We start from the raw sequence: 27687 nt of genomic DNA, 5'->3' as shown, positions 1-27687 counted from the left end.
TGTGAAGTATGACCATCTAATCCGAGCACCCCCCTCCCCATTAAGACAAGGTACAGGTCATTAAGAAACTAAATCATTTATTCATATTCAACATTTAAAAGGTGTCTGCAGTCTTCACTCCAACAGGCTCAGTTCCCGTTAGTTCCTGTGGGCAGAGAGAGAACAGGTCAGAGGTGGTGACGGGGGGTCAGAAGGAAGGATGGACCATCTTACTGCAGCTCACCATTTGACTGGAGTGCCTGGAGTGCCTCCTGTGCCAACTTTGCTTTGAGTCTGTTTTGAGTCCTGAAGACTCTGATGTAAGTAGCAGGGGGGTGGAGAGCAGGTAGCTTCCGAATAACAGGTCGTCTAGTGGTGGTGGTAGCAGTAGTTCGTGGGGTGGTAGTAGTTCGTGGGGTGGTAGTAGTAGCAGTAGTTCGTGGGGTAGTCATTCTCAGAGTCGTCGTCCTAACGGTGGGCTGAGTTACGTGTGGTGTATCTATAAAGTGGAAAGGTATTCAACATAACATTTACAGCAGAAAGTTTCAGCATTTCTCAGGGAGAATGCCCCATCTTACATGGAAGTATAGGTACTGTAGCAAGCAATTTACAACAACCATGGCAACACTGCAAAAAGTACATCTAAGTAAGATGAAATATTTTAAATCAAGGCAATATATGCTTGTTTTTTGTGTGACTGCACTAGTTTTAAGATATCTTTTACTTGTTTTTAAGGAAATCTCGGCAAGTGAAAGTCCTGTTGGCAGATCATTCTGCTTATTTTAAGTAATATTTCCCCATGTCATTGCTTTTCCCCCCTTGTTTTTGAGAGCTTGTGAGCTTAGAATGATTAAGGTTCTATCTCCGTTTAGGGCAGTTCAGAGATATTGAGCGTCAAAGTTTTTACATTCCATTATGTTTTGTGAGATGGAACCTTTGTATTTTATTAATTACTAACTCAAAAATGTCAACATTTTAAAAAATAACACCACACAGGCATTAATAAACACCTAATGGATCAGATTATGTAAAAAACTCAATTTTGACAAAAACGGAGATAGAACCTTATCATTCGAAGCTCACGAGCTGACGTTTTGCAGTGGATACTTGCCTTTCACTGGGACTGTGGTCTTCTCGATGGTGCCCAGCCCCGGGGCGTCAGCCTCAAACCTCCTCTCTGCAAACAGGCGGGTCAGCCCAGCCAGGGGGTAAACACACTGCACCACCAGCCTGCAGGACAGAATCAATCACACCACTGAGACCATCATTGATGGGAGTATAATAAACTCTGAAAATCACTAACAAGCAAATCTAGCAGGTAGATTAATATTAGGGCATTCACACCGGCAAAGAACCGTGCCGGTTCACGTTCGCGTTTGGGAACCGCCGAACGTCGGCGCTGTCTGGCGAACGAGCCCACGGGCTGTATGAACGCGGGCTCGTTCGCCAGACAGCGCCAACGTTCGGAGGTTTTCCGAACGCAAACGTGAACCGGCACGGTTCTTTGCCGGTGTGAAAGCCCCATCAGAGGGTACATTACATTTACATTTTTGACATTTAGCAGACACCTTATTCCAAAGCGACTTACAATCGAATCATCAATTCACCAGTCGTAGCAGGAAGAGTAATCTAGCTCAGGCCAGGGGCCATTGTGATATATATTTTTTGACTTTGGAGAAACAGTACAAGGGGGGCAGTAGAAGTCTGAGGAGACACAGTATGTTTTCTTTTCTTTTTTTTGCACCTTCGGAAGAGCCACTACAATTTCATTGTATAGGCAACTGTACAACGACAATAAAGTCTATTCTATCTATAGGGGGAAAGCAGGTCTCAGGACAGTGCTGGGGGGTAGTAGGGTACATACTTGAAGGCGTCATCTCTGGTGGCTCTGTCATCCCCCTGCTCAAAGAGTATCTCGTTCTCATAGGTCACATACTGCTGGTCCACCTAGGAGAAGACAGGGCAGGTGTAGAGACAGCTTAACTACAGTCATTATGTCACTAGATACCATCTCCTTCTGATCCATTTTCTTAAAACAAACGAATGACAGGATACATGCACAGCTTCCATTATATTGTCTTTGTCAAATACTAACTATCATGAAATGTACATAAAAGGGTATTATCAATGCCATATGTCATACACTTACACAGGCTGTCGACGAATGAGCACACAATAATATCCTAGGATTCATTTCGGTTGTGATCCTCTGGAGTTGTATGTGTGTGCTTGTGTGTGTGTGGGGGGGGGGGAGGAGGGGGTTGAGGGTAGGAAGGGCGTTTGTATGAATACCTTGACCCTGGTTCCGCAGGTGTTGGTGGCAAAGTTAAACAGAACCCTGGTGTCGTCTGTCTCTTCTGGGCCGCAGGTTCTGTCCAGGAGGGAGGTTCTGATAGGGTCAGCTCCAGGGACGGCCGACGTCACATCAGCCGCCACCGTCATATCCCCTTCAGTGGAACACACTAGAGGCAGAGAACAAGACATCAGACCAGTATCCAGGTCTCCCTGTCTCACACACCTCAGGGTTCCCACAGGTCCTTGAAATCCTTGAAAGTTTGTGAATTTGAGAAAAATAACTCAAGGTCTTAAACGTTTTTGAAAATAGACATGGGTCAATGAATGTGCTTGAATTCTCCCCCCCCCAAAAAGAAATATATTTTAAAAACTTGTCAACTAGTTCTGTCTCAAACTATGCCGAGTTGGGTCCTTGCATTTGAGGGAATTGAGTCTTGAAAGGTGCTTGAATTTGATGTTTCAGAAGGTGTGGGAACCCTGGTAGATGTTTCAGAAGGTGTGGGAACCCTGCACACACCTGCTGTACTTCAGGTGATAGTTACCTATGAGCTCAGTCGTTTGGAAGATGCAACGCTGGACGAAGGAGCTTTTGATCTCAGAGGTCCTAGCGAGTCTGAAGAGGATCTCAAACGTGCCGAAAAACTCCTTCAACCTAATGTCCTGGGGAAAAAACAAAAGACGACCGATGTAGATCGATAGATTCTTACAGAGCTGAATGTTCCAACGACTAAAGTCTATATATATATATTTTTTAAAAAAAGGTTTTCCTTCCATCACTGAGACTGCCAATGGCCCCTGGCCTGAGCTAGATTACTCTCCCTGCTACGACTGGTGGATTGATGATTCACTTGCTTAGTCAAATGTATCGATAGTAAGTCACTTTGGAATAAGGCGTCTGCTAAATGCCCAAAATGTAAAAAAGGAAATCAGTCGTTTCACCTCGTAGGTGTAGCCGGGGGTGAAGAGAGGCACGTCCAGGGTCAGACTCTGGTTGTTGTCCTGGAGGTCGTAGCCTCTCTGGGCTGCCAGGTCAGGGGTCAGAGGGTACGGGCCGACGCCCACCTCCCACAGGTATTCAAACGGCTGATGGTCCATCTTGAAGCTGATGCCCTCCTCTGTGCAGAGGCCGTCGAAGGCCGGAGGGACTGTTGGAGGAGAGGATTGGGACAATTGTCAATCTCCATCTGGAATCATTGACATGTCTTAGTCTTATAGCTGATCATGGCAACTTAGACATATCTTTCTTTCTTTTACTGTGGGGCAGTCCCACTTATTTTTCATTTCCCTAATTTTTCTATTTTTTCATTTTATTGGACAGATGCAGTGAAGACAGACAGGAAAGTAGGAGAAGGAGGGAGAGAGGGCATGTCAGCAGGCCAGGGCATGGGCCAGATTCGAACCCATGCAGACATGGGCATAATGTGTGCGCTGTAGACTGCGGTGTAGCTGCACTGTAGACTGCGGCTAGACCACTGGACCACCCCAGGCCACAACTTACAGATATCAGATAACGGAGCCACGACTGAAGCCTGGTGGAAGTAGGAGTCCTCCTGAGGGACTGACGCCTGGTGGAAGTAGGTCTCCTCCTGAGGGAGGATGGTCAACATGTAGCCGATGTCCAGTGAATATTGAAGGATCCCTTCAGTGGAGTACTGCAGGAACAAACCACAACATACCATTTTGTCCTAACATGTCAGAACTACAGTCACTACACTGTCGGAGACTGAAGACCCATCTCTTCCGGTTACATCTTAACTGCTCCTCCAGAGACATCCACTACCCCCCAGCACTGAGTCTCCTGAGACACCCGCTTTTCCCCTTTACTGTGCCTCCTAAGACTTCTACTGCCCCTCTTCTACCGTTTCTCCAGTGTCTATATAAATCTATATTTTTTTAAACTTTCTTTCTTCTTCCATCACGTCGACTGCCCAGTGGCCCCTGGCCTGAGCTAGATTACTCTTCCTGCTACGACTGGTGGATTGATGATTCATTTAGTTAGTCAAATGTATCGATTATAAGTCGCTTTGGAATTTTAAAAAAAGGCCAAACATGTAAATGTAAAATGTACAGTTTAAAGTAAATAAGCCGGTACATCATTGAACCGAGTGGGTGAGTAACAAAGTCATACCAGCTTTGGAACAATCGGGTCTTCAAACGGCACCCTGAGGATGTACGCATGAGTGTCATCGGGCTGAGCGACCGTCTCTATGGAGTAACTACTGGTGTTAGCCAGAGGCAGCAGGAACTCCTGTCCGTTCAGATTCACAGCCTCCAGGTCCACGTCGTCGGGAATGTTCCCCAGGTACACGGTAAACACACGCTCCTCAAGGACCGTTTCTGTGGGTGGAAAAGAGGTATATATATACGTATATATATATATATATATATACACATACATATATATATATATACATACATCAGAGACCAGGGGGGTATTCCATCAACGTCACTAAAGGAAAATCCAGGAGACTAACTTGAGACGTATCAAAATAAAGCTGGATTTGTTTTATAAATCTCACAGGATTTATCTAAATAAGTCTGGATTGTCCTTTAGCAACATTGATGGAATACCCCCCTGTAGATATTACCAGAGAGCTGTCATTGATTTGTGAAATTATACAACGGATAGATCCGGTCCATTGTCTCTATTGGTCAGTTTGCGTTCCAGCCGTGCCGATATCCATGACATACGCACGGCTAAATGGAATGTTGACACATCTTTTCATAATTACTCTGCGTTTGTATAATATTACCGTTATCGAAGTTACATTCTTACCGTTGCTTAGCAACCGATAAACTGTTCAGCGGATGAATACACTTACAATAAAACACAGTTCCATTAAAATACATTAATTAAAAGTGTGTCTTGTCTTTCTTTGTGTGAAATATTGATAGATAAATGTGGTAAGCGTTGTATTATAAAAGCGTTATGAAACGAGAAGCCGTGGTATATGGTGGATATCGGCACAGCTAGGGGGTGTAACAGTCTAACCACCCCGCTAGCTGTGCCGATATCCACCACACACCACGGCTTCTCCTTCCATAACACTTAAATATCCAGAGCTCCTTACGGTCGGAGGTGAGGGGGGGCTGGGGCATCAGGGGCGTGGACATGGGCCTGAGGAGGCGGAGTCTGGTCTCGACCCCACCCTCGTCCTGGAACAGCTGCTGGCAGTACAGGAACACCATGTAGAACTCATGGTACATGTTGTCCATCACAAAGCTCTGGGGAGGGAACCATGGAACACACAATAGAACAAGATCTGTTCCAAGATATGCACTGCAAAGTAGTCAATCTTAAATCAAGGCAACATATGCTTGTTTTTTGTCTGACTGCACTATTTCTTAAGATATCTTTTACTTGTTTAAAGAAAATCTTGGCAAGTGTAAATTTCCTGTTCAGTTGGCAGACAACTTTGCTTATTTTAAGTAATATTTCCCCCATTTTCTTGCATTTTTTTTCTTGTTTTTGAGAGCTGACGTTTTGCAGTGTGAGCTCAAGTACTGTGTACTCCCCCCCCCCCCCCCCACCTATAATTTACCCAGGAGGCCGCTCACCTGCCCGTAGCCCCCCTGGGCGTAGAGGGGGATGCTGATCTGGACGGTGGTGTTGGTGACGTCCAGGGCGTAGCCTCTCTGGGAGGGGAGGGGCTCCTCCAGCAGCTGGCTGTCCACCCCCATGCTGACCTGCACCCCCGAGAGGCTGGACACCAGAGGGGACGGCAGCGTGGGGGTCTCCCACACCAGATGTGTGCCGTCATACAACCCCTCATCTGTAACCAGGACACACACCCCCTATTGACTGACACTCACTCAATAGAACTTTAGACCCCCAGGACCAAGCTCCGCACCATGGGGGAATCGGGCTTTCTGCTGGGCTGCTCCCAGGCTGTGGAATGCTCTCCCTGACCACCTAACTCCTCTCCCTGACCACCTAACTCCTCTCTCCTCTCCCTGACCACCTAACTCTCCTCTCCTCGACCACCTAACTCCTCTCTCCTCTCCCTGACCACCTAACTCTCCTCTCCTCTCTCTGACCACCTAACTCTCCTCTCCCTGACCACCTAACTCCTCTCTCCGACCACCTAACTCCTCTCTCCTCTCCCTGACCACCTAACTCTCCCCTCCTCTCCTCCCTGACCACCTTCCTCTCCTCTCCCCTCCTCTCTCTCCCTGACCACCTTCCTCTCCTCTCCCCTCCTCTCTCTCCCTGACCACCTTCCTCTCCTCTCCTCTCTCTGACCACCTAACTCCTCTCTCCGACCACCTAACTCTCTTCTTCTCTCCCTGACCACCTAACTCCCCTCCTCTCCTCTCCTCTCTCCCTGACCACCTAACTCTCCTCTCCTCGACCACCTAACTCTCCTCCCCCATCTCCTCTCCCTGACCACCTAAGGGCACCACAGTCTGGATGCTTTTAAACAAGGCCTTAAAACCTACCTTTTTAATAGAGCCTTTTATTAGCCTTGACATTTTTATTCTTTCCTGTTTTTAATCTGTAGCACTTTGAGATTTCCTTATGTTAAGTGCATTACAAATAAAACGTATTATTGTTATTATTAACTTTAATAAATCGCCGTAAAACCAAGAGTAGGAGAGAAAGTAGGGGCTTTTCCCATTCTTGTAGACTCACCCATGGAGCAGGCAGCTACCAGGTCCACCACCAGGACCATCCATCTCTGTTTGGAGAACAGCGTTGCACGGACCACCTCCACAGACACCCCGTCGACCTGGGAGAGAGAAGGGGTGTGTGTGTGTGTGTGTGTGTGGGGGGGGGGGGCGGTTGGGGTCATTTTAGACTTCAAATACATTAATTACAGGCTCCATGCATTTCAACAATTTGTTTTTAATCCTTACTGGTGTGCAAAACAGCATCCACACACTCAAACACTGTGCATAAAAACTTGGTTTATCGCGAGCTTTTCGGTCATGAAGAAGGTCTGACCGAAAGCTCGCAATGAACCAAGTTTGTTTGCACAGTGTTTGAGTGTGCGGACGGATGCTGTTATTTTGCGCTCTACTGATACTCTTCAGTTCCAGCACCTCAGCAAAGTCTGATCAGAGGAGCGGTGGATATTTTCACTACTTGAATCCTTACAGTGGTGACAGTAGAGTCTGGCTGTCCGTAGGGCGAGCGGAACACCAGCCTCCCCGCGGTGACGTCAAACACGTAGCCCCGCCCCCGCGCCTCAGAGAGGCTCATGGGAGTAAGCCGCTCCCCCTCCTTCTGGAACATCACCTGCCAGTCAGAGGTGGTGGAGCCACGGGCCTGAGGGAACAGGAAGTAATAATTAAGCGCTATGGAACGAGAAGCCGTGGTATATCGTGGATATCAGCACAGCTAGCGGGGTGGTTAGGCACGAAGTGAAGCACTGAACCCCAAATTGCTCCCAGTGAGCGGGCCGGCACCTTGCATGGCAGCTCGCCGCCATTGGTGTGTGAATGTGTGTGTGAATGAGAGGCCGTTGTAAAGCACTTTGGATAAAGCACGTTGCTATATATAAGTGCAGTCCATTTACCATTACCATATAGCTTACTGTTGAACGTGTTAGCTTACTGTTGCGAGGGCTTCAGTCCAGTCACTCTGTTTAGTCCCAGAAGGACAGGAGACGTCACTCCTCACAGACACCTGGAGAGAAACACAACTGTTATTTCCCCCCCAGTCCAGGAGGAGGAGGAGGCCACCCTCATCCCCCACCACCATACCTCCATGTAGGTCTCCTCACAGGTGACCTCCCTGGGGGACCAGGGCAGAGGGAGGGGGCAGGTTCTGTTCACCACGTAGACCACCTCATCTCCGCTGGCGCCAGTCGTGATGAAGTTAAAGTTGAAGGAGAACACGTTGTCGTTCTACAAACACAGACAGACAAAGTGTCAGTCGACCTGGGGAGACTGGGTAACAGTTAGGGCTCTCACACTGCCAAGGAACCGTTCCCGTTCGCGAACCGAGTCTGGAACCAAATCAATCGGTTCGGAGACCGAAAAGTCGGTGCGCAGCGGGAACCAGAAAATAGTGGTTCTCAAGCAGGTAACCAGAACACAGAACAGTCACGTCTTCACAGTGTGTGATAAGTTAGGCTGTGTTAGTAGGCTTAATAGGCTGGGTTTCCATAAAAAGCTCTAGGCTGCAAAGACCAGCAAGAAGGAAGGAGACAAAATGTAATCTAAACCATGAGCGGTGTGAAAGCCCCAAGTGTGACCAGTCCAGACGTACCTGGTTGTGGGTGTGACAGGAGGAGGAGGAGGAGGCCCAGACGTACCTGGTTGTGGGTGTGACAGGAGGAGGAGGAGGAGGCCCAGACATACCTGGTTGTGGGTGTGACAGGAGGAGGAGGAGGAGGCCCAGACGTACCTGGTTGTGGGTGTGACAGGAGGAGGAGGAGGCCCAGACGTACCTGGTTGTGGGTGTGACAGGAGGAGGAGGAGGCCCAGACGTACCTGGTTGTCTGTGTGACAGGCGAAGTAGGAGGCTCGGAGCTCCAGCTGGCGGGGCAGAGGGACGATGCTGAGGGTGTAGCCACACTCAGCCCCGTACCCTTTAGAGATGGGGTGGACACCTGCAGCATCTAGAGAAACAACTCGTTGTTCAAGGTCAAGTTTCTTTATTGAATATTCTTTTTGCAGTTTGTGAAACTGAAATACAAGAATATTTACAATCACATCAACATCAACGAAATACAACATAAACATATAAAACACAATTTTGGATAAAAACAGTGATAACAACTTGGTGAATGTTGAGTATTTATCAACACAGTCTCTGGTGGTGGTGGGTAAGGCTAAGACGTTCATCCTGTGTTATTTGGCCTTCAGGAGACCTGTGCAGAACGGGATGGGTGATGTTTTGTATCTTGCTGTTCTTGTTTTTGGGGATCGAGTTGGGTACCGTTTCTGGTTTGGTGATTTGATGTTGTCAACATAACAGCTTCTAATGAGTATGACCAAGTGTGTCTGTTTATTAGGATCCCCATTAGCTAATGCCATGACATTTGCTAGTCTTCCTGGGGGCCGACACAAATCATATTTGGACAATTGTCAATATTATATACATAGGCCTACAGACAATTGTAAACATTGTATACATGCATACGTCATAATAACAAAAGAAAGGAATACAAAAAAAAGATTTATAAGAAAAAAGAACAGATCAGCAGACAAGATAAATCTACCAAGTCTCACCATAACAAATCCAGAAGCCATCCTTACTTACCAACAGCTTCAAAGCGAGGGTCACTCCCAGCGGAGGAGAGGTTAGTTAACACTACCAGGTATCTGTCCCGGCACTCCACCACGATGGCCCCTTCTGGAGCAGGAAAAGAATAATAATGAGAATGAGATTATACAACACTAATGAACGCTATTCTCAATCAGTCTCCAAACCCAGTTTAGTAGGTTTCTTACCGGTTGAAATCTCAGAAGAACATCTTACACTTGGCCACACAGACAGGAGCAGAAAAACTCTACGGAAAAAGAGAGTAGACTTTAATCCAGGTCAAGAGAGCAAATTTTAAAAAGTAAAACTTGTGCTTACTAGGCACACTTCATACCCACTTAACTTACCCCAACCAAAAGCCGAAAGTCATTGTCACTGATGGTTGCGGTGTCTAGACCTAGCCTGCTACAGCTAGTAAACTACACCTGCTAACGTTACACAAGACAAGCACATCCACTAGTTTGCACTATCCTGGCCAGGACAGCTATGGATGAGTGGCACACTCTCCCTCTGTGAACTTTATCTGGGCCTGCTTCGATTAACCAATCAGAAGCTTTCTGTTAATAATAACGCTCAGCTTTTGCTGGTTATGAATTAGATAAAATTACCTTGTAATAAGTATTCTGGTTTCAATTAACCAATTACCTAATTGGTCACAGGCTACACAGCTGATCAGAGTCAAGGTTGTCGGTTCTAACCGGTTTGAAAAGCACCCTCCTCCTTTCCTCCAGGTAATCACTGATTTGTGATGTAGTTGATAACTGAAAACTCACCATTTATCATTTGGGTTCCTACATATGTATTCTTTATTTTCTTTTTTTAATGTAATTAAGTATGTAAATATGATATTTGACTTTTGGGTATATGCAGTGTTTGTATATATTATGAGGTTGTATTCATCTGAGCATTTGAACAGGAAGCATCTTTTATGATTCATGGAGAAGGGGGAGTGAAGACGTTTGTACTTCCTCTCACTCCTTCTAAGTTAAATGTGCAATAATTTATTTGGCTTTATGCTTTTTTTAATCCTATTAGTTTTGTTTTCCCTTATATTCATTATTGTTGCTGTTTTGCACATATTTGAAATAAACATCTCAATCAATCAATCAATCAATCAAAGCTCTCCGATAACTGTCACCACCGGTTATAAGATAACGTATACATTTGCAATCCATCAGGTGATTAAATGTGTTATTGTTCTGCATCATCAGGCAATCAGGCCTCTCTGCGTGTACGCTTGAGGGTCAGGGGTGAAAGGTCAGGGGTTGGGTTCACAGGGTGTTCTATAGAGAGGGTACCAGTCTCATTGGCAGGGTAGCGACACTGGATAGTCAACCTGAAACACAAGACACACACAGGATAAAACTTGAGGTTGTTAATAAGATGAACGTGTGTAGCAATACAACAGAGTGTGTGTGTGTGTGTGTGTGTGTACACATATCTTACCTGTAGGGGGCGTCTCTGTGTATGACAGGGTCATCAACAGGAAGGAGCTGTTGGGGGTAGATCACCTGATTCTCATACACCAGGAAGTCCCCCTCTGTCTGCAGAGTAACCCACGATGCAAAAATATTACAATCATTTCTTAAAGCACTGAGAGAGATGCCTCCATTTTGTTTGTATAATGCATGATAATGCTGTCCACCCGCCGCACCAAACTACGGACCTTCGGGGACAGAGCCTTTAGCGTGGCCGCACCTACTCTCTGGAACTCTCTCCCCATAGTGATCCACAACGCCCCCCCCCCCCCTACCCTGGACTCCTTCAAATCAGCCCTCAAAACCCATCTGTTCACCAAGGCCTTTGGCCCCCTATTCACTGTTTCTGTTTGTTTTCTGTTTTGTCTGTCTGACCATTTCCTTTACAATTGTGAAGCGTCCTTGGGTTTTATGAAAGGCGCTATATAAATCCAAGTTATTATTATTATTATTATTAGAGGTACGTGCGGAGTGTAACATGTATTTCTGTATATCATGGTAATGAATGAATTAATTAATGAATGGTCTTTATTGTCATTAATACAGTAAAGGTACCATACAATGAAATTTAGGAGGGGCGCCCCCTGGTGCTAGGAAAAAAGACTAAAAACAAGAGGGCCAAGGGTAAAATAAGAAAGGGAAAAGAGCTGATTTACATAAATAAAGGCTATGTACACTCTACTATACTACTATACTATACAATAAAACACTGTGCTGTACTCTATGCTATGCTATAAATATCCTAACTTTTTCCTATATCTGGACCTTATGTACACGAGGGTTGTCATATTGCACATAGTATTGTTGCACATTCAGTAAAAGCAGAGCAAAGGCATACCAACGGTATCTTAGTAGGCAGAAGAACCAAGCTAGTGATTTCAACTCCACAACAGCCACTTGATAGAAACAAACCCATCCTCACGGTAGCCAGGGTCCCGCAGGAGTCCAGAGAAAAGCTGAACAGGGCCCTGCTGCTGTCCGTCTCCACAGGGACACAGCTGGCGTCCAATAAGGTGGTGCGGTTGGGCTGGGTGGGCGGGACCGTCCGCGTGGTGTCGACCGCCACCACCATCCTGCCCTCTGGGAGGCACACTGCACAGGGCCAGAGACAGGTTCTATCTCCGTTTAGAATGATACGGTTCTATCTCCGTTTAGGGTAGTTCAGAGATATTGAGCGTCAACGTTTTTACATTCCATTATGTTTTGTGAGATGGAACCTTTGTATTTTATGAATTACTAACTCAAAAAATTTCAACATTTAAAAAATAACACCACACAGGCATTAATAAACACCTAATGGATCAGATTATGTAAAAAACTCAATTTTGACAAAAATGGAGATAGAACCTTATAATTCTAACGTCACAAGGTCTGGGATCAGGTCAAGCAGTGTGCATAGGACACACAGGTAGTGTTCATCACGTTTATTACATCAGTGTAGGGTTCATTCTTTTTACTTACTTACCTTATTTATTATTATTGTTTGTATCTGAATGCTACAATGTCAATGTTGGAACCAAAGCCAAAGAATTTGACTCATGTGTGCAGTAAGATAAAATAATAAAATCGGTTCTGATTCTGATGAGAGTGGGTATAGATAGTTCTAGATGGTAAATGGTAAATGGGCTGCCTTATATCAGAGTTTTACGCATTATTCCAAAGCGCTTTACAACGGCCTCTCATTCACCCATTCACACACACATTCACACACCAATGGCGGCAAGCTACCATGCAAGGTGCCGGCCCGCTCACTGGGAGCAATTTGGGGTTCAGTGTCTTGCGCAAGGACACCTCGACATGTGGCCAGCCGGGGCTCGAACCGCCGATCTGCCAACCTTGCGATCATTAGACGCCGGCTCTACCTCCTGCTCCACAGCCGCCCTAGATAACATGCATGATACAAGCATTGTTTCTTTAGACAAGTAGCACACTATAGTACTCCTATACGAAGGTGTGAGTTTACCCAGAAACTCTCTGACAGGGAAGGTACAGCGCTGGGTGAGACGGTCCTCCACCCTCCGGGTGTCGATGTCCACCACACTAACCTCCACCCTGGCAACCACACCCTGCAAACTCAGTTCCTACACGAGGGAGAAGGGCGAGAGAGAGAGAGAGAGAGAGAGAGAGAGAGAGAGAGAGAGAGAGAGAGAGAGAGTGGAAAGTTGTTGTTGTTTTTTTATCACCAAGGCATATAGTGCACGGACATGCTGTATTTTCTCAAACCTCTGTACTGTATTGTGCCGTCTCTTAAAATACTGCAAATATCCCCATTGAAGACACCCAGAGACAAACCTCTGTGGTGGACATTTTAATCCCCCCCAAAAATCACAAAAAAAGAATACATCTACCAATTCACTTCCCTGATTTGCGTCTTTTTGACTAATGACAAGATTTTCACACCACGACAATTTCCAATTAGATTAGATAAAATATTATTTTTTGGGGGCCGCTACCCACACGTTTAGCTGTGGTGCTCATTCCACAAATGCACGATCCTTACAAAGTTGTACCTCGTTGTAAAGGTGACTAATCAGGCATTCCAATGATGTAAAACACATTAATAAAGGGGAGGAATAATCGACCGAAATAACGTTTTTCCGAACTTTTTTTTAGGAGTTTAGTTGAAGACCCTCAGAAGTCAGCCCTCACCTGGTAGGTCACACCTGGGCTGTACAGGGGCAGCTCCACGCTGAGGTGGCCCTCCTGGTTCTCCACCCTGAGGCCCCCCATGTCCACCAGCTCCCAGTCCACCCGGCGGGCCCCCAGGTAGAGCTCCAGCTGCTGCTCCGGGGCCCCCGGGTGCAGCAGCACCGTGAGGCCCCTCTCTGTGCACTTCCCCTCTAGTCTGGGACGGGCTGGGGCTGGGGCGGCGATGGGAGAAGGAATGAGGAATAAAAAATTAAAAACAGGACATTTTTTTTTTTTTTTTTTAATTTGTTTTTCAGATTTTATCCCTTTTTCACCCAATTTGGTAGCCAATTTAACCCAACTTAGCATCCAATTATCCCCTGCCTATTGCATGGGATCCGCCGCACGACCCCGTGGCCGGCAGTCCCAGAGGAGGGCGCCAGGCAGACTAGGCTGACTGGCTCCTCGAGCCCAGTACCGTTATTCCGGCACCCAGGGGGCGGTGTTGCGCGACGGATCCTAGTCCAGAAATACTCCTATACCCCCCTCGGAAGCGGCCGGCCAATATGCCGCTTCCCGTGTGCCTCGGCCATATCTGGATCTGGCGAGCCGGGATACGAACCCCGGCCCCGGTGGGCAGCATGCACTAGCGGCCAGTGCGTAGACCGCTACACCACCGCGGGGCTAAAAACAGGACATTTTCACATGGATTTTTTTTTTGTGACATTTTTTATTATTATTATTATTATTTCAGGGAATAATACAAGGGAGTGGTGACACATAATTAAACAAAAGAGAAATAGAATGCCAAAAATCCAGTACCCCTGGCTTTCCCCCTCTCCCCCTTCCCAATCTCCCTTTGCCCCAACAGTCCCCCCACCTCCCATAAATGTCCCTCCCCCCCACATCCCTCCAACCCACCCGCCCAATCACAGCCCCCCCCCCGACCCCACAGGACCCCATGGAAGGAGCAAATAGATTAGCCTATAGCAACGACTTGAGACTTGGTAATGGTTTGATCCCAGCATGAAACATTGGACATGGAGTTTTTAAGCTAGAGTTGGTATAATCCAGTACGTATGTGCTTCTTTTCTACAGTGTAAAGTCAGAAGAGCTCTCATCATCCCAGTGGCGAGGCCCTGACGTGAAACGAAACGCCAGAACATTCTGTAGTGTGACACCAGAACATTCTGTAGTGTGACACCGTTCCAACAATGTAGTGTTGTTAACTGATGTGTTCTGGTGTGTGTTGTTATCTGATGTGTGTCAACACAACACACAACACACAACCCTAACAAACAACACACAACACTAACACACAACACACAACCCTAACACACAACACACAACACACAACCCTAACACACAACACAATATGTAGTTACCGGGCTCGCTACCCAGCCTTTCTGCTTGGGGGTGGGGAGGTGTGGATGAAGTCTGGGTGTTTGTGCGCGTGTTCTGCTTTGCCGACTCGGGGCCACTGCACCACAACGGAGAGAGAGAAGCGTGTATTCCAGTATATGTATCAACGCCAGCGTTGTTTACTTGTTTTTGGCGCGGTATCGTTTGTTTCATAGACCGTGAAACTGAACTCCTTTGTGAACAGAACTTACTTCTCCCCCCGCGTCGGTGTTTTACTTAAATCCTTTAAAATGTAGAGGGATGGTTGGTGTGCAATGATGTCCCAGGCAGCTTTTAATCATAAAAAATGGCTGATTTTGGGGCTTGATGCCAATTCCGGAATACGTTGAGGGAACTTCCGTCGCTGCTTTGGGATGCTGAGAGTCTTTGGGGGTCTTGGTCAAGTAGCGACGCCCCCTGGTGGACGATACGTGCAACTCACGTCATCTCATTCTTGTCATTATATTATATTATGAATGAATGAATGAATGGTCTTTATTGTCATTAATACAGTACAGGTACCATACAACGAAATTTAGGAGTCGGGTCTCCCCTGGTGCTATTTTACATAAATAAAGGCTATATCCACTATCCACTATACTACTATACTATACAAATAAAACACTGTGCTGTACTCTATGCTATGCTATAAATATCCTAATTAATATTGAAGTTAACTATAGATTATTCATTAATTGTATGGTATAAGTGTGACACCAGAACATTCTGTAGTGTGACGCCGTTCAGAACATTCTGTAGTGTGACGCCGTTCAGGACATTCTGTAGTGTGACGCCGTTCAGAACATTCTGTAGTGTCACGCCGTTCAGAACATTCTGTAGTGTGACGCCGTTCAGAACATTCTGTAGTGTGACGCCGTTCAGAACATTCTGTAGTGTGACGCCGTTCAGAACATTCTGTAGTGTGACGCCGTTCAGAACATTCTGTAGTGTGACGCCGTTCAGAACATTCTGTAGTGTGACGCCGTTCAGAACATTCTGTAGTGTGACGCCGTTCAGAACATTCTGTAGTGTGACGCCGTTCAGAACATTCCGTAGTGTCACGCCGTTCAGAACATTCTGTAGTGTGACGCCGTTCAGAACATTCTGTAGTGTGACGCCGTTCAGAACATTCTGTAGTGTGACGCCGTTCAGAACATTCTGTAGTGTGACGCCGTTCAGAACATTCTGTAGTGTGACGCCGTTCAGAACATTCTGTAGTGTGACGCCGTTCAGAACATTCCGTAGTGTCACGCCGTTCAGAACATTCTGTAGTGTGACGCCGTTCAGAACATTCTGTAGTGTGACGCCGTTCAGAACATTCTGTAGTGTCACACCGTTCAAAGAAATAAATCACCTGTCTGTTCCTCTAGGTCACTCACGACGGTGGTGCGGTGCTCAAACACCTCTCCCTGGGGTGAGACGCTCAGGGCGAAGGTGAGAGGGAGGGTGTACCTCCGATAGCCCCCGCCTATATCCTGACACACAACAGAGTTAAGTGGAGATCATGTTTGGTCAGTTGTTTACATACGACAAATAAGTCAATCATGTCAAACTGCTTACGCCGCTTTATAAATGCTATTACTGTCACCATATTCTACTACTTCCCAAAAATTCGCTCTGGAAATCTGATCAGCACTCATGGAGTTGTCTCAACGTCCCTCTGGAACGCCCTCCCCAGCCACATCAGACAGGCCAACACCCTCCCAACATTTAAACAGGCCCTCAAAACCCACCTCTTCAAGCTCGCCTTCACCAATTAACCCTCTCCCCCCCTCCCCTTCCCATGTGTCCCCAGCACTACCTCAATTAGGCCCCTATACTTTCTTCTATTTACCTTTTTGTTTCTTTCTATTATTACTACTCAATCTTTTCAGTTTGTAAAGCGTCTTTGAGTGTCTAGAAAAGCGCTATATAAGTCTAATGTATTATTATTATTATTATTATTATTATTATGGAATGCCCTCTTGTCCCATCAATGACTTTGGTCCCTTTATGATGTTGAACCCAGTGTGCGCTCCGGCGCTCTCGGAGCGAATTTTACGAACGCAGCCTGTCTTCCTCTGGTGGTTGGGGGGGGGGTCTCACCTCCCGGAGGACGTGGGGGTGTGTGAAGGGGGCGTGCAGCTGGTAGGAGTGTGTCCCGTTGGGGAGGGGGACGCGGGACATCCTCAGCCCCCCCCGCCCACCCCCCTCGGCCCAGGACACCGTCTCCGTCCCCACGGTTACGTTGCGGAGGGACACGTCAGGAGGGAAGACCCCCAGGGACACGGAGAACACCCGCTGAGACGCCACCGTGTCTGAGGAAGAGGAGGAGAGAGAGGAGGAGGAGGAGGAGGAGGAGAGGAAGAGGAGGAGAGGAAGAGGAGGAGGAGGAGGAGGAGAGGAGGAGGAGAGAGAGGAAGAGGAGGAGGAGGAAGATTATAAGGTGCTTGAATGCAAATTCACATGTTTATTTTTTGTTTGTTTGCATTGGAACAACACAAAAAAGCAGAGAGAACTCCAAAAACGGACTAGACAAAATGATTGGCACCTTTGTTTTGATTTGTAAGAAATAATTGTATTTCAAGCAATGTAATGCTCCTTTAATTTGTATTTAAACTCAACTGTGGCAAGTTACAGGTGCTGGTAATAAAGAAATCTTTATCTCTATCTCTTTAACTCTATCTCTTTAACTCTATCTCTCCCTTCTCCTCCCCCCCCCTCCAGGACGTAGACAGTCCCGCCGTCAGATGAGGAATGAGAAGGACAAGCCGCTGCCCCCCCTGCTGGCCAGAGTCGGAGGAAACATCGAGGTCTGAACTTCCTCCATGTCCTCCTCCTCTCTCGTACTTGAAACAGCTGCTGTGGTTAAACAACACACCACACATGAAGCATAGAGGAACAGCCTAATAACATCCCTACCTCTCTCTCTCTCTCTCCCCCTGCCTCCCTGCCTCTCTCTCTCTCTATCCCCCTGCCTCCCTCCCTGCCTCTCTCTCTCTCTCTCCCCCTGCCTCCCTGCCTCTCTCTCTCTCTCTCCCCCTGCCTCCCTGCCTCTCTCTCTCCCCCTGCCTCCCTGCCTCTCTCTCTCTCTCTCTCTCTCTCTCTCTCTCTCTCTCTCTCTCTCTCTCTCTCTCTCACTCTGCCCCCCTCCTCCCTCCCTCTCTGTTTTCTCCATTTTGGTCAAAATTTAGTTTTCGACATAATCTGATCCATTAGGTGTTTATTAATGCCTGTGTGGTGTTATTTTTAAAATGTTGACATTTTTGAGTTAGTAATTAATAAAATACAAAGGTTCCATCTCACAAAACATAATGGAATGTAAAAACTTTCAACGCTCGATATCTCTGAACTACCCTAAACGGAGATAGAACTTTATCATTATGACCTCACGACTACATCTATTCCAGTACAGTAGACAGGTAGTCAGGTAGCTGAGCCTCACTGTTGGTGAGGGTGGGGGCTCGGGGGACGTAGGGGGTCTGGAGGGATCTGAAGCAGCGCAGCTGAGTGAGGGGCCAGCGCTCGTCCTCCCACTGGTGCATGTAGTACAGGTCCACTGACAAAGACTGGGAGTACCGGCCGTCCACCACTCTGCTCTGTGGGTGGGAGGAGGAGGTAACCATGACTACCATACTGTATCACCACTCAGCACTCTTAATAAAGAGAGCTGGTAAAAAAAAAAAGAGTTACGTGAATTTTTAGGATATTGTGTGTGTGTGTGTGTGTGTGTGTGTGTGTGAGAGTGAGTGAGTGAGAGAGAGAGACAGTGAGAGAGACAGTGAGTGTGTGTGTGTGTGTGTGTGTGTGGATGATGATGATATGTATGTGTGTGTGTGGGTGATGATGATATGTGTGTGTGTGTGTGTGTGTATGATGACATCTTGACGTGTGTTGACGTGTGTGTACCTTGACGTATCCCCCTTCTGCTCCGAACGGAACCCTGACCTCCACCACTCCGCCCCTGAGTTCTATCCTGTAGCCTCTCTGTCTGACCCGGGCCTGGGTCAGGGTGAGGCCCTCCACCCCCACCCTCATCCCCCGGTCCCTGAACCCCCCCTGGACCAGGGGCGGGGCGGCCTGGGGGATGGACCACAGCAGGTGGGCCCCCTCCACAGAGGCCCCGTCTGGGGGAGGGGCAGGAGGGAGGGAGAGAGAGAGGGGGGAGGGAGGGAGGGAGGGAGGAGCAGGGAGGGAGGGAGGAGCAGGGAGGGAGGGAGGGAGGGAGGGAGGGACGTATGCATGGGAGAACAGGTACGTTTTCCTGTAAGTCTTACTTATTTACTAAACATCGGACAACAAAAAGTGTTGTCATGAGGGTGAAGGATACACTAGAACAGCGATTCCCAACCTATGGTCCGCGGCCCTCTGGTGGGCCGCGAGGGTACTGCAAGTGGGCCGCCAACACACACACACAAAAAAACGTTTTAATTTTAAAAATATGTTCATGTATTTGTTTTCTTTAAAACCTTCAAAAATGCATCATCAGTGTGCTACTACTAGGCCTACTGCACTGTATGTATGATGACTGTATGATGATGCATATGAAATGTCCAATAAGAATAAGAGAATAATGATGAGACACACAAAGAAAATGTACGTGTGCGTAAAACGCCTGTGTGGGCCGCAAATACTTAAGAGATTTTTAAGTGGGCCTTGAGTCCAAAAAGGTTGGGAACCGCTGCACTAGAATAATATACTGTGTTTAAAAGGAAACGTGGACTCACTCGTCTTGCAGGCCACTGTGGCGTTGATGCTGAACACAGTCCCCTGGAGCAGGTACAGGATGTTGGCGTTGACAACCTCCAGATCCACCCCGTTCACCTGCATGTACATTGTTGTACGTTTAGCAGACGCCTTTATAAAAGCCACAAAGCGACTTACCACAAGAGACAGCATGGTTGAGAAAACAATGCATTTTTACCTCTCATTCACCCATTCACACACCAATGGCGGCAAGCTGCCATGCAAGGCGCCGGCCCGCTCATTGGGAGCAATTTGGGGTTCAGTGTCTTGCCCAAGGACACTTCGACATATGGCCAGCCGGGGCTTGAACCGCCGATCTGCCAACCTTGCGATCATTAGACGGCGGCTCTACCTCCTGAGCCACAGCCGCCCCACATTAGCACAGGACATTTCATTCTGACGACCTCTTCCATCCCTACACAGACTGGACGTTCAGTAGATTCTGACCTTGAGGGCGTAGGACAGGGGTGAGGAGTAGGGGCAGCGGAGGAGCACCCGGGAGCCAGCCTCAGAGACGTGGTAGCCCAGGGTCCTGGCCTCGCCCAGGGGCCTGGGCCTGGCCTCCTCTGGGGTCTGTCCTGGTCTGTGAAACACCACCGCCCACCCTGCCCCCTCCTCCTCCTGCTGCTCAGAGCCCTGGAGAAACAGGGGAACAACACAGAACACAGAATAACTCCAAACCACATTATGAGGAAGTGGTTTGGGATGGGGGAACGGGAAACCAGGTTTGGTCATGAAAGATATAACGGTTCTTTAATCTTAAGGGATCTTTAATCTACTCCCTCTCGGAGTCCAGTCCAGTGTGATGTAGGTCAGTGGTTGTCAAACCTCTCCTCGGGGACCCTCAGCCGCTCCACATTGATCTGTTCCACCACCAGCAGCACACCTGATTCAACTAACCAAACCAACTAACCAACCAAGTACAAAGCAATTATGATTTGTACTTGATTAGTTGAATCAGGTGTGCTGGTGGTGGTGGAACAGATCAGATATGTGGAGCAGCTGGGGGTCCCCGAGGAGAGGGTTGAGAATCACTGATGTAGTGAATAACACTTCATGTTGAAAAGACACTACCCCCGCTAACCACAGGGGGATGAGGGCTCCATCGCTGGACTCACTTCTGAAGAGGAAGCCAGGAGCGGCTTCTTCAGGGAAACCTTGAAAAACCCACGGAAGAGACGCATCAACAACACAGCATCATCAGTCAATGACATTACATTATTCTCATCTGAATGTGACAGTTTGTTTGTTTGTTTGTTTATTAGGATCCCCATTAGCTAATGCCATGACATTAGCTAGTCTTCCTGGGGTTCAAATTTGAACAATTGTAAACATTGTATACATACATACATCATAATAACAAAAGGAAAAATAAATAAAAACCAAAGAAAATAAATGAAATAACAGATCAGCAAACAAGATAAATCATCTACTGTTCATTCAGAGTTAATTGTATTAAGTGCTCTTTTATTGTTTTCTTGAAAGTGCTTCTAGAATTAGTTTGACTAACATGCTTGGGTAAAGAGTTCCATCCTGTAATGGCTCTGTAAACTACAGTAGATTTGAGTAGATTTGTCCTAGGTCTAGGTGGTAGTGATGGGGGGAAACGAAGCTTTCGACGCAATTGACACGTTCGACACAATTGTGTCGGAAAAAGTGTCGATCTATCGATGCAGTCGATACAGCAGCTCCATAATGCCATCTGCTGGTCAGATGGCGGCTGTATCGACTGATTCACAAGTCACGAATTTGAGAAAAAATACAATAAGCCCACCGTCATCTGCGATGTCTTGTTCAATAAAGGTGCTGTGACAAACTATGTCGATGTGTATGTGGCCATATATGTGGTCTTAAATGTTGGTGTGTCTAGTAGACTATAATAAATACATATATGAATAAATAAATAAATGCAACTGTTGTGTCCATTCCTGATATGAATAGAATAGAATTTGCCCTGGAGTAATTGTAGTACTCAAGGGCACACTAGTGGTGTTGTTTCAGGCAGGATTTGAACTCACAACCTTCCGATCACCAGTCCAATTCACTATTCACTCCACTATCCCCTTGACATGTAAGGATACAAATCTGAATGACGTTTCGGCATGTGTGGGACATGGCTGTTTGACAATTGGAGCAGATATAAATGGTCAACATGTCATAACAGGGCCAACAGTGTTGGTGCTCGTGGAACAGGGAAAGAGTGCAAAACAAGGCTATATTGTGGGAACTGGACAGACTTGTGCTTATGTGAACAATCAAATATTTATTGCTTGTGTACATGAACAGGCAACTTTCTTTTAATGTATATCTCTGGTAAGCAAAATGTGCATCTCTGGTAAGCAAAAAGCTCCCTGGAGAACTGCCCCATCCGTAAAGACTCAAAAAAGAGAATGTCGTAAAGCAGAGCGCAGATGGAGAAAAACAAACCTTCAAGTCCACTATGATATCTATAAAGAGAATCTTCAGAACTATAACTTAGAAATAAGAAGTGCCAGGCAATCATTTTTCTCTAAGATCATAAACAATAACATAAATAATGCCCGCATCCTTTTCAGAACTGTTGACAGACTAACAAATCCCCCAACACCCATTGCTCAGGAATTTCACTCAACTAGTAAATGCAATGAGCTTGCATCCTTTTTTAACAATAAAATAGAAACCATTAGACAAGGCATTAGGTCTTCTGTGTCAGGCATGAAAAACATGTCCCCATTAACAACCCCAAATAGGGCGGACATAACAACCATGTCACAATTTAACACCATTGATTACAAGACCCTAGATAAAATCATGTCACGTCTTAAACCATCCACCTGTGCCCTTGATGTCCTGCCAACAAGCTTTTTTAAAAACATATTTAGCTGCATGGCAGGCGAACTAATACAAATAATTAACACCTCCCTTTCATCAGGAATCTTCCCTGAAGCCCTGAAAACTGCAGTTATTAAGCCTCTACTAAAAAAGAACGGCCTAGACCCATTTGTACTAAACAACTACAGACCCATATCAAACCTTCCCTGTACAGGAAAAATTATTGAAATGGTTGCCCACGAACAACTTAGCAATTATTTGACCCTAAATGATCTCTTTGATGACTTTCAATCAGGCTTTCGCCCCCTACATAGCACTGAAACGGCCCTTATTAAGGTCCTTAATGACATTCGCGTAAACACAGACTCCGGAAAAATCTCAGTTTTGGTACTACTAGATCTTAGTGCTGCCTTTGACACTGTAGACCATGACATTCTAATAGATAGACTAAAAACCTGGGTAGGACTCTCGGGCACTGCCCTAAACTGGTTTAGATCCTACCTACAGGACAGAAGCTACTATGTCTCCATTGGCAACTTTGTATCTGACCAAATTAAAATGACATGTGGGGTTCCCCAAGGGTCAATCCTTGGCCCCCTTCTATTCAATCTCTACATGCTTCCATTGGGACACATCATAAAAAAGAACAAAATTGCCTACCACAACTATGCGGATGACACTCAAATCTACATAGCCCTCTCACCGAACGACTATAGTCCCATTGACAATCTCTGTAATTGCATTGAGCAAATAAACGCCTGGATGACACAAAACTTCCTCCAACTAAACAAGGACAAAACAGAGATAATTGTATTCGGTGCACCTGACAAAAGATCGAAAGTCAGTGCAAAACTTGATTCTCTCTCTCTTCACAGTAAAAAACAGGTCAGAAATCTTGGTGTAATTCTAGACTCCGATCTAAACTTCAACAGCCACATAAACTCAATAACTAAATCAGCCTACTATCACCTGAAAAACATAACAAGAATGAGAGGTTTCATGTCCAAGCAAGACCTTGAAAAACTCATCCATGCATTTGTTTCGAGTAGACTTGATTATTGTAATGGTCTACTAACAGGCCTATCTAAAGGAGCTGTTCGTAAATTGCAGCTCATCCAAAACGCCGCTGCTAGGGTCCTAACAAAAACAAAGAAATTTGAACACATTACACCAATCCTGAGATCCCTGCACTGGCTACCAGTCTCTCAGAGAATTGAATTCAAAATCCTCCTAATTACATACAAATCACAAAATGGTATTGGACCAAAATACATATCAGATCTCCTCCCACCCTATATTCCCGCAAGGTCCCTAAGGTCAGCTGAGACAAATCAGCTAATAATTCCAAGAGTAAAAACAAAACACGGTGCAGCAGCTTTCAGTCACGCTGCTGCATGCTCCTGGAACAAACTCCCTGAAGAAATCAAACAGGCCCAAACCCTTAAAATATTTAAATCTAAGCTAAAAACTTTCATGTTTTGCACCAGTTATGATTAAACACAAACACTTCTATCAATGTCTTTTTTCCATTAACTATTGTCTTTTTAAATGTTTTATCTATTTACTTCTTATATTTGCTTTTATTCATTGTAGAGGGATGTAGAGGGTTGTAGAGGGATGTAGAGGGTTGTAGAGGGATGTGGAGGGATGTAGAGGGATGTAGAGGGATGTGGAGGGATGTGGAGGGATGTAGAGGGATGTAGAGGGATGTAGAAGGATGTGGAGGGATATGATTAAACACAAACACTTCTATCAATGTCTTTTTCCCATTAACTATTGTCTTTTTAAATGTTTTATCTATTTACTTCTTATATTTGCTTTTATTCATTGTAATTGTTATTTTCTTATGCTCCTCTTGCTGTATTTTTAAATAATGCATGTAAAGCACTTTGAATTGCCCCTGTTGTATGAAATGTGCTATACAAATAAACTTGCCTTGCCTTGCCTTGCCTATATCTATCTGGCTAGCCTATGTGTTGCAATTATGAATCTATGACTATCTCTGTATGTTCTATGTCTATCTATCAATATATACCAATCTCCTGTCTATTTCTATCTCTATCTCTGTCTCTGTCAATAAATGTATTCTGTCTAGCGTCCGTATGTCTCCACTCTGACTACAACCCTCGAATATGAGTGAGTTCCACATCATTTTATGCAGTACGAAACTTGGAACACTGCCTCGTCTGCGGAATGATTGACACACCGATCAGAGGTGCTCGTGTGACGTACGAAGCTTCGTTCGAGTAGTCACGTGGTTTTTGCCAATTTGACACAAGCATCGATACATTTGTATCGACGCACATTGTGTCGGAAGATCGACGCTGTGTCGTGACTACTGCGTCGAGCGTAACATCACTACTAGGTGGTAAGAGATTTGTCCTAGGTCTAGGTGGTAAGAGATATCCTGAAATGGCCTGTCTGACAGTAGGAGAGCTGTGACGTACCTCCATGTAGTTCTCCTCGCAGACGATCTCCCGTGTGCCCCACGGCCACTGGAGGGCGCAGTGGAGCAGGAAGGGGTAGGCGGCCTCCCCCCCCCCCACCTGTCTGCTCACCAGCCACAGCCTGAGACTGAACTCTGAGTCCCCCTGCAGCCACACAGGGAGAGGCGACGTTTACTGAAGTCAGTTAGAACATCATTAAAGGAAAGTTGCTGATTACTAGCCTACATATTGGTACTACACACTGGTAAAGTAAAGAGCTTTTTGGAGAAGCACTGTATGCCTATTAATCTAATTCATTCATCATATCCCATCTTCCGTCAGAGACTGAAGACCCATCTCTTCAGGTTACACCTTAACTGCTCCTCCTGAGACATCTACTGCCCCCCAGCACTGTGTCTCCTGAAGACACCCGCTTTTTCCCCTCTACTGTGTCCCCTAAAACTTCTATTGCTCCCCTTGTATTGTTTCTCTGTTTCTCCAGTGTCTAGATAAATAAAAAAAATAAAAAGTTTAGAAGATGGTGATAGAAGAAGATTTTTCCTTCTATCACTGAGACTGCCAATGGCCCCTGGCCTGAGCTGGATTACTCTTCCTGCTACGACTGGTGGATTGATGATTCACTTGCTTAGTCAAATGTAAATGTAAAATGTAAATCAACTTATAACTAAAATGGTTAGTAATATAGACGGATGTAGATGTTTCCTACCTGGTTGTCTACATGGCAGGCCAGGAAGGAGGCCCGGAAGACCAGGTTGCCATGGTGATTGACCAGCACGGTGTAGCCGCAGTCAGCGGCCTCGCGCTTGGACAGGAAGTGGACTCCCCGGTGGTCTGGTGACGGAAAATAAACATCAATATTTATAACACAGTTGGCTATGATTTCTTTCTCACATTCCAGAGATCTTTTTCACTCTGAATACCACACAATAATTCTGGACACAAGTTAGTTATAGTTTATATAACTAACTTTAGTTTGGAGATTTGGTGAGGCTGCATTCTCATTTTACAGTTTACATTAGGGATGCAACCTCAGTACATAATGTGTTCAAGTCAAGACTAAAAACCCATCTTTTTAATATTGCCTTTAAATAACTAAATAATTAAATGATGATTATATAATGATTGGAGCACTTTGAGCTGCAACGTTTGCAGGAAAAGCGCTATACAAATAAAAGTAATTATTATTATTATTATTATTATCATCATACAGGGTATACTTGGGACAGACACAGAATACTTTGTGATGCATCTAGCATCTGAACAGGCACTTGACAGACACTCTTGAGTTGTCTGAGTATAGAGTGTCTGTTATCTATTTAGTAGATAAATACACAAGAGGATGCTGAATAAGGAGGATGTCATGTCAGAATCCGTCAGTATAGTTCAACCAATTTCACGGCTTTCACCTTCGAAGTCGAATCGGATCATGGGGCCCAGGACGCCGGCCTTGACGAACAGCTGGAAGTGACGTTCATGACACTCGGTGCGAAACGTTCCTCGACACAAAACAGATGGAATCGTTAACACAAACTCACTGACACACAGTGACACAGCACATGTTGTTGTGTTATGACTCATGGATGGTTGGAGTTGCAGGCAGACGGCCATGGAGACACGTCAAGAAACCCGTTATGCTTTTGTCTGCATCCGTCTGTCCCTCACACAGCAACACAACGTGTCTTAAGAAGAGATAAGGCTTCTGTTGCCTTGTTGCAGCCAGACAGGGATGCTTCTATAACATGTTAGACTAGTGCAAAAGCCTGTCTGATCATGTCTGTAGATTCCCAACTGCCATAGTTGACCACCAGAGGGCGACACACGTCAATGCGAGACAAAGTCTTCTACATTCTGCAGACACATGAATGGTCCATGCATAACAGTGAGTGAAACTTACCCACAGGGAGACCTACAGGTGTGAGGCTCCACCTGGGCGTCGCACAGAGCAGCAGTATGCTGGATGAGGGAAGAATGCATTAAAAGAATGAAAATGTAATCGACTGAATTATTCCTGGTAAAACAGTGGGTTATACAGGCTACCCCCTTTTTAAAAACTCACCCCAGGATGTTTTTGAGAAAGCTGACTTTCATTTTTTAAAGTGATTTGTTTGTAGTGTGAGTAAAGTAAAACAAACAAACTTCTGTTTCATTTGCTTTCGCTATCTATTTTGCTCGTTTTGCAATTCGTCAAACTTAACAATTTTGTGTTTACCTTCTTCTTGCGCCATTTTGACTATCAGAGACATCCCCACCTGTCAGGAAGATCATTGGTATACAGCTGATTGCAACTTCCGTACTCAGGAAGACCCATAGGGCCCACTGGACAATGCATATGACCCCTAACCCTAACCCTAATTAAACATTATTCATGAAGAGATCGGAAAACATGGGTATGACTATGAAATGATCATAATTGTCTTTATTATAGGCTAAGTATTAAAGTATAGCCTAAAAGCAATAAATCACCCCCCTTTTGCGCTTCTCCAGACAGCGGAACCATGCAGACGGTCCCTAACATCTTTGGCGATAACACAACACCCGTGAGATCTGATCAGGGGGGTATTCCATCAACGTCGCTAAAAGACAATTCGGGCTTATTTGAATAAATCCCGCGAGATTTCTTTTTTTTTTAAATCTAGCCTTATTTTGATAAGTCTCGCGATACTTAATATAAGCCTGGATTTTCCTATAGTTACGTTGATGGAATACCTCC

The 27687-nt window shown here is 45.8% G+C and overlaps 2 protein-coding genes across 2 annotated transcripts; both read right to left on the bottom strand.

Annotated features, from left to right (window-relative positions):
• Positions 1-60: 60 nt before the first annotated feature.
• On the bottom strand, positions 61-9564 carry LOC308169511 (uncharacterized protein). Its single transcript, XM_080544192.1, has 17 exons — positions 9485-9564; positions 8713-8840; positions 7981-8124; positions 7832-7903; positions 7373-7543; positions 6908-7004; positions 5833-6047; positions 5346-5499; positions 4403-4611; positions 3773-3926; positions 3214-3419; positions 2817-2934; positions 2272-2441; positions 1844-1926; positions 1091-1209; positions 224-478; positions 61-145 (listed from the first exon to the last, which is right to left on the bottom strand). The coding sequence occupies exons 3-17, from the start codon at positions 7984-7986 to the stop codon at positions 129-131; spliced, it is 2046 nt and encodes a 681-aa protein (XP_080400318.1). The 5' UTR covers positions 7987-8124; positions 8713-8840; positions 9485-9564; the 3' UTR covers positions 61-128.
• A 111-nt stretch (positions 9565-9675) lies between these two features.
• Positions 9676-27098, bottom strand: LOC308169510 (uncharacterized protein). Its single transcript, XM_080544191.1, has 18 exons — positions 27034-27098; positions 26872-26930; positions 26384-26473; positions 25684-25808; positions 24978-25121; positions 20838-20876; positions 20167-20334; positions 19701-19797; positions 18883-19100; positions 18419-18572; positions 17080-17291; positions 16349-16469; positions 13615-13826; positions 12929-13046; positions 11888-12057; positions 10934-11031; positions 10786-10823; positions 9676-9734 (listed from the first exon to the last, which is right to left on the bottom strand). Exons 1-18 carry the CDS (start codon positions 27063-27065, stop codon positions 9700-9702), a joined length of 2130 nt encoding a protein of 709 aa, XP_080400317.1. The 5' UTR covers positions 27066-27098; the 3' UTR covers positions 9676-9699.
• Between the last annotated feature and the right edge of the window lie 589 nt (positions 27099-27687).

This window comes from Nansenia antarctica, assembly GCF_963989245.1.
Source record: "Nansenia antarctica genome assembly, chromosome: 13".
NCBI lineage: Eukaryota > Metazoa > Chordata > Actinopteri > Argentiniformes > Microstomatidae > Nansenia > Nansenia antarctica.
Note: the sequence above shows the minus strand (reverse complement) of the source record. Positions and strands in the feature narration are given on the sequence as shown.

Bases quoted from the DNA above. Each gene is read 5' to 3' on its own strand.
- LOC308169511 (XM_080544192.1), bottom strand. The intron at 7,544-7,831 runs GTAAGCTAACAC...CTGTTCCCTCAG, and splicing joins GGACTGAAGCCCTCGCAACA to GCCCGTGGCTCCACCACCTC. The intron at 1,927-2,271 runs GTATTCATACAA...GTCTTCTCCTAG, and splicing joins CCTGCGGAACCAGGGTCAAG to GTGGACCAGCAGTATGTGAC.
- LOC308169510 (XM_080544191.1), bottom strand. From the start codon at position 27,065: ATGAAAGTCAGCTTTCTCAAAAACATCCTGGG. The intron at 11,032-11,887 runs GTGAGGATGGGT...GTTACTCTGCAG, and splicing joins CCTGCGGGACCCTGGCTACC to ACAGAGGGGGACTTCCTGGT. The intron at 10,824-10,933 runs GTAAGATATGTG...CTTGTGTTTCAG, and splicing joins CACAGAGACGCCCCCTACAG to GTTGACTATCCAGTGTCGCT.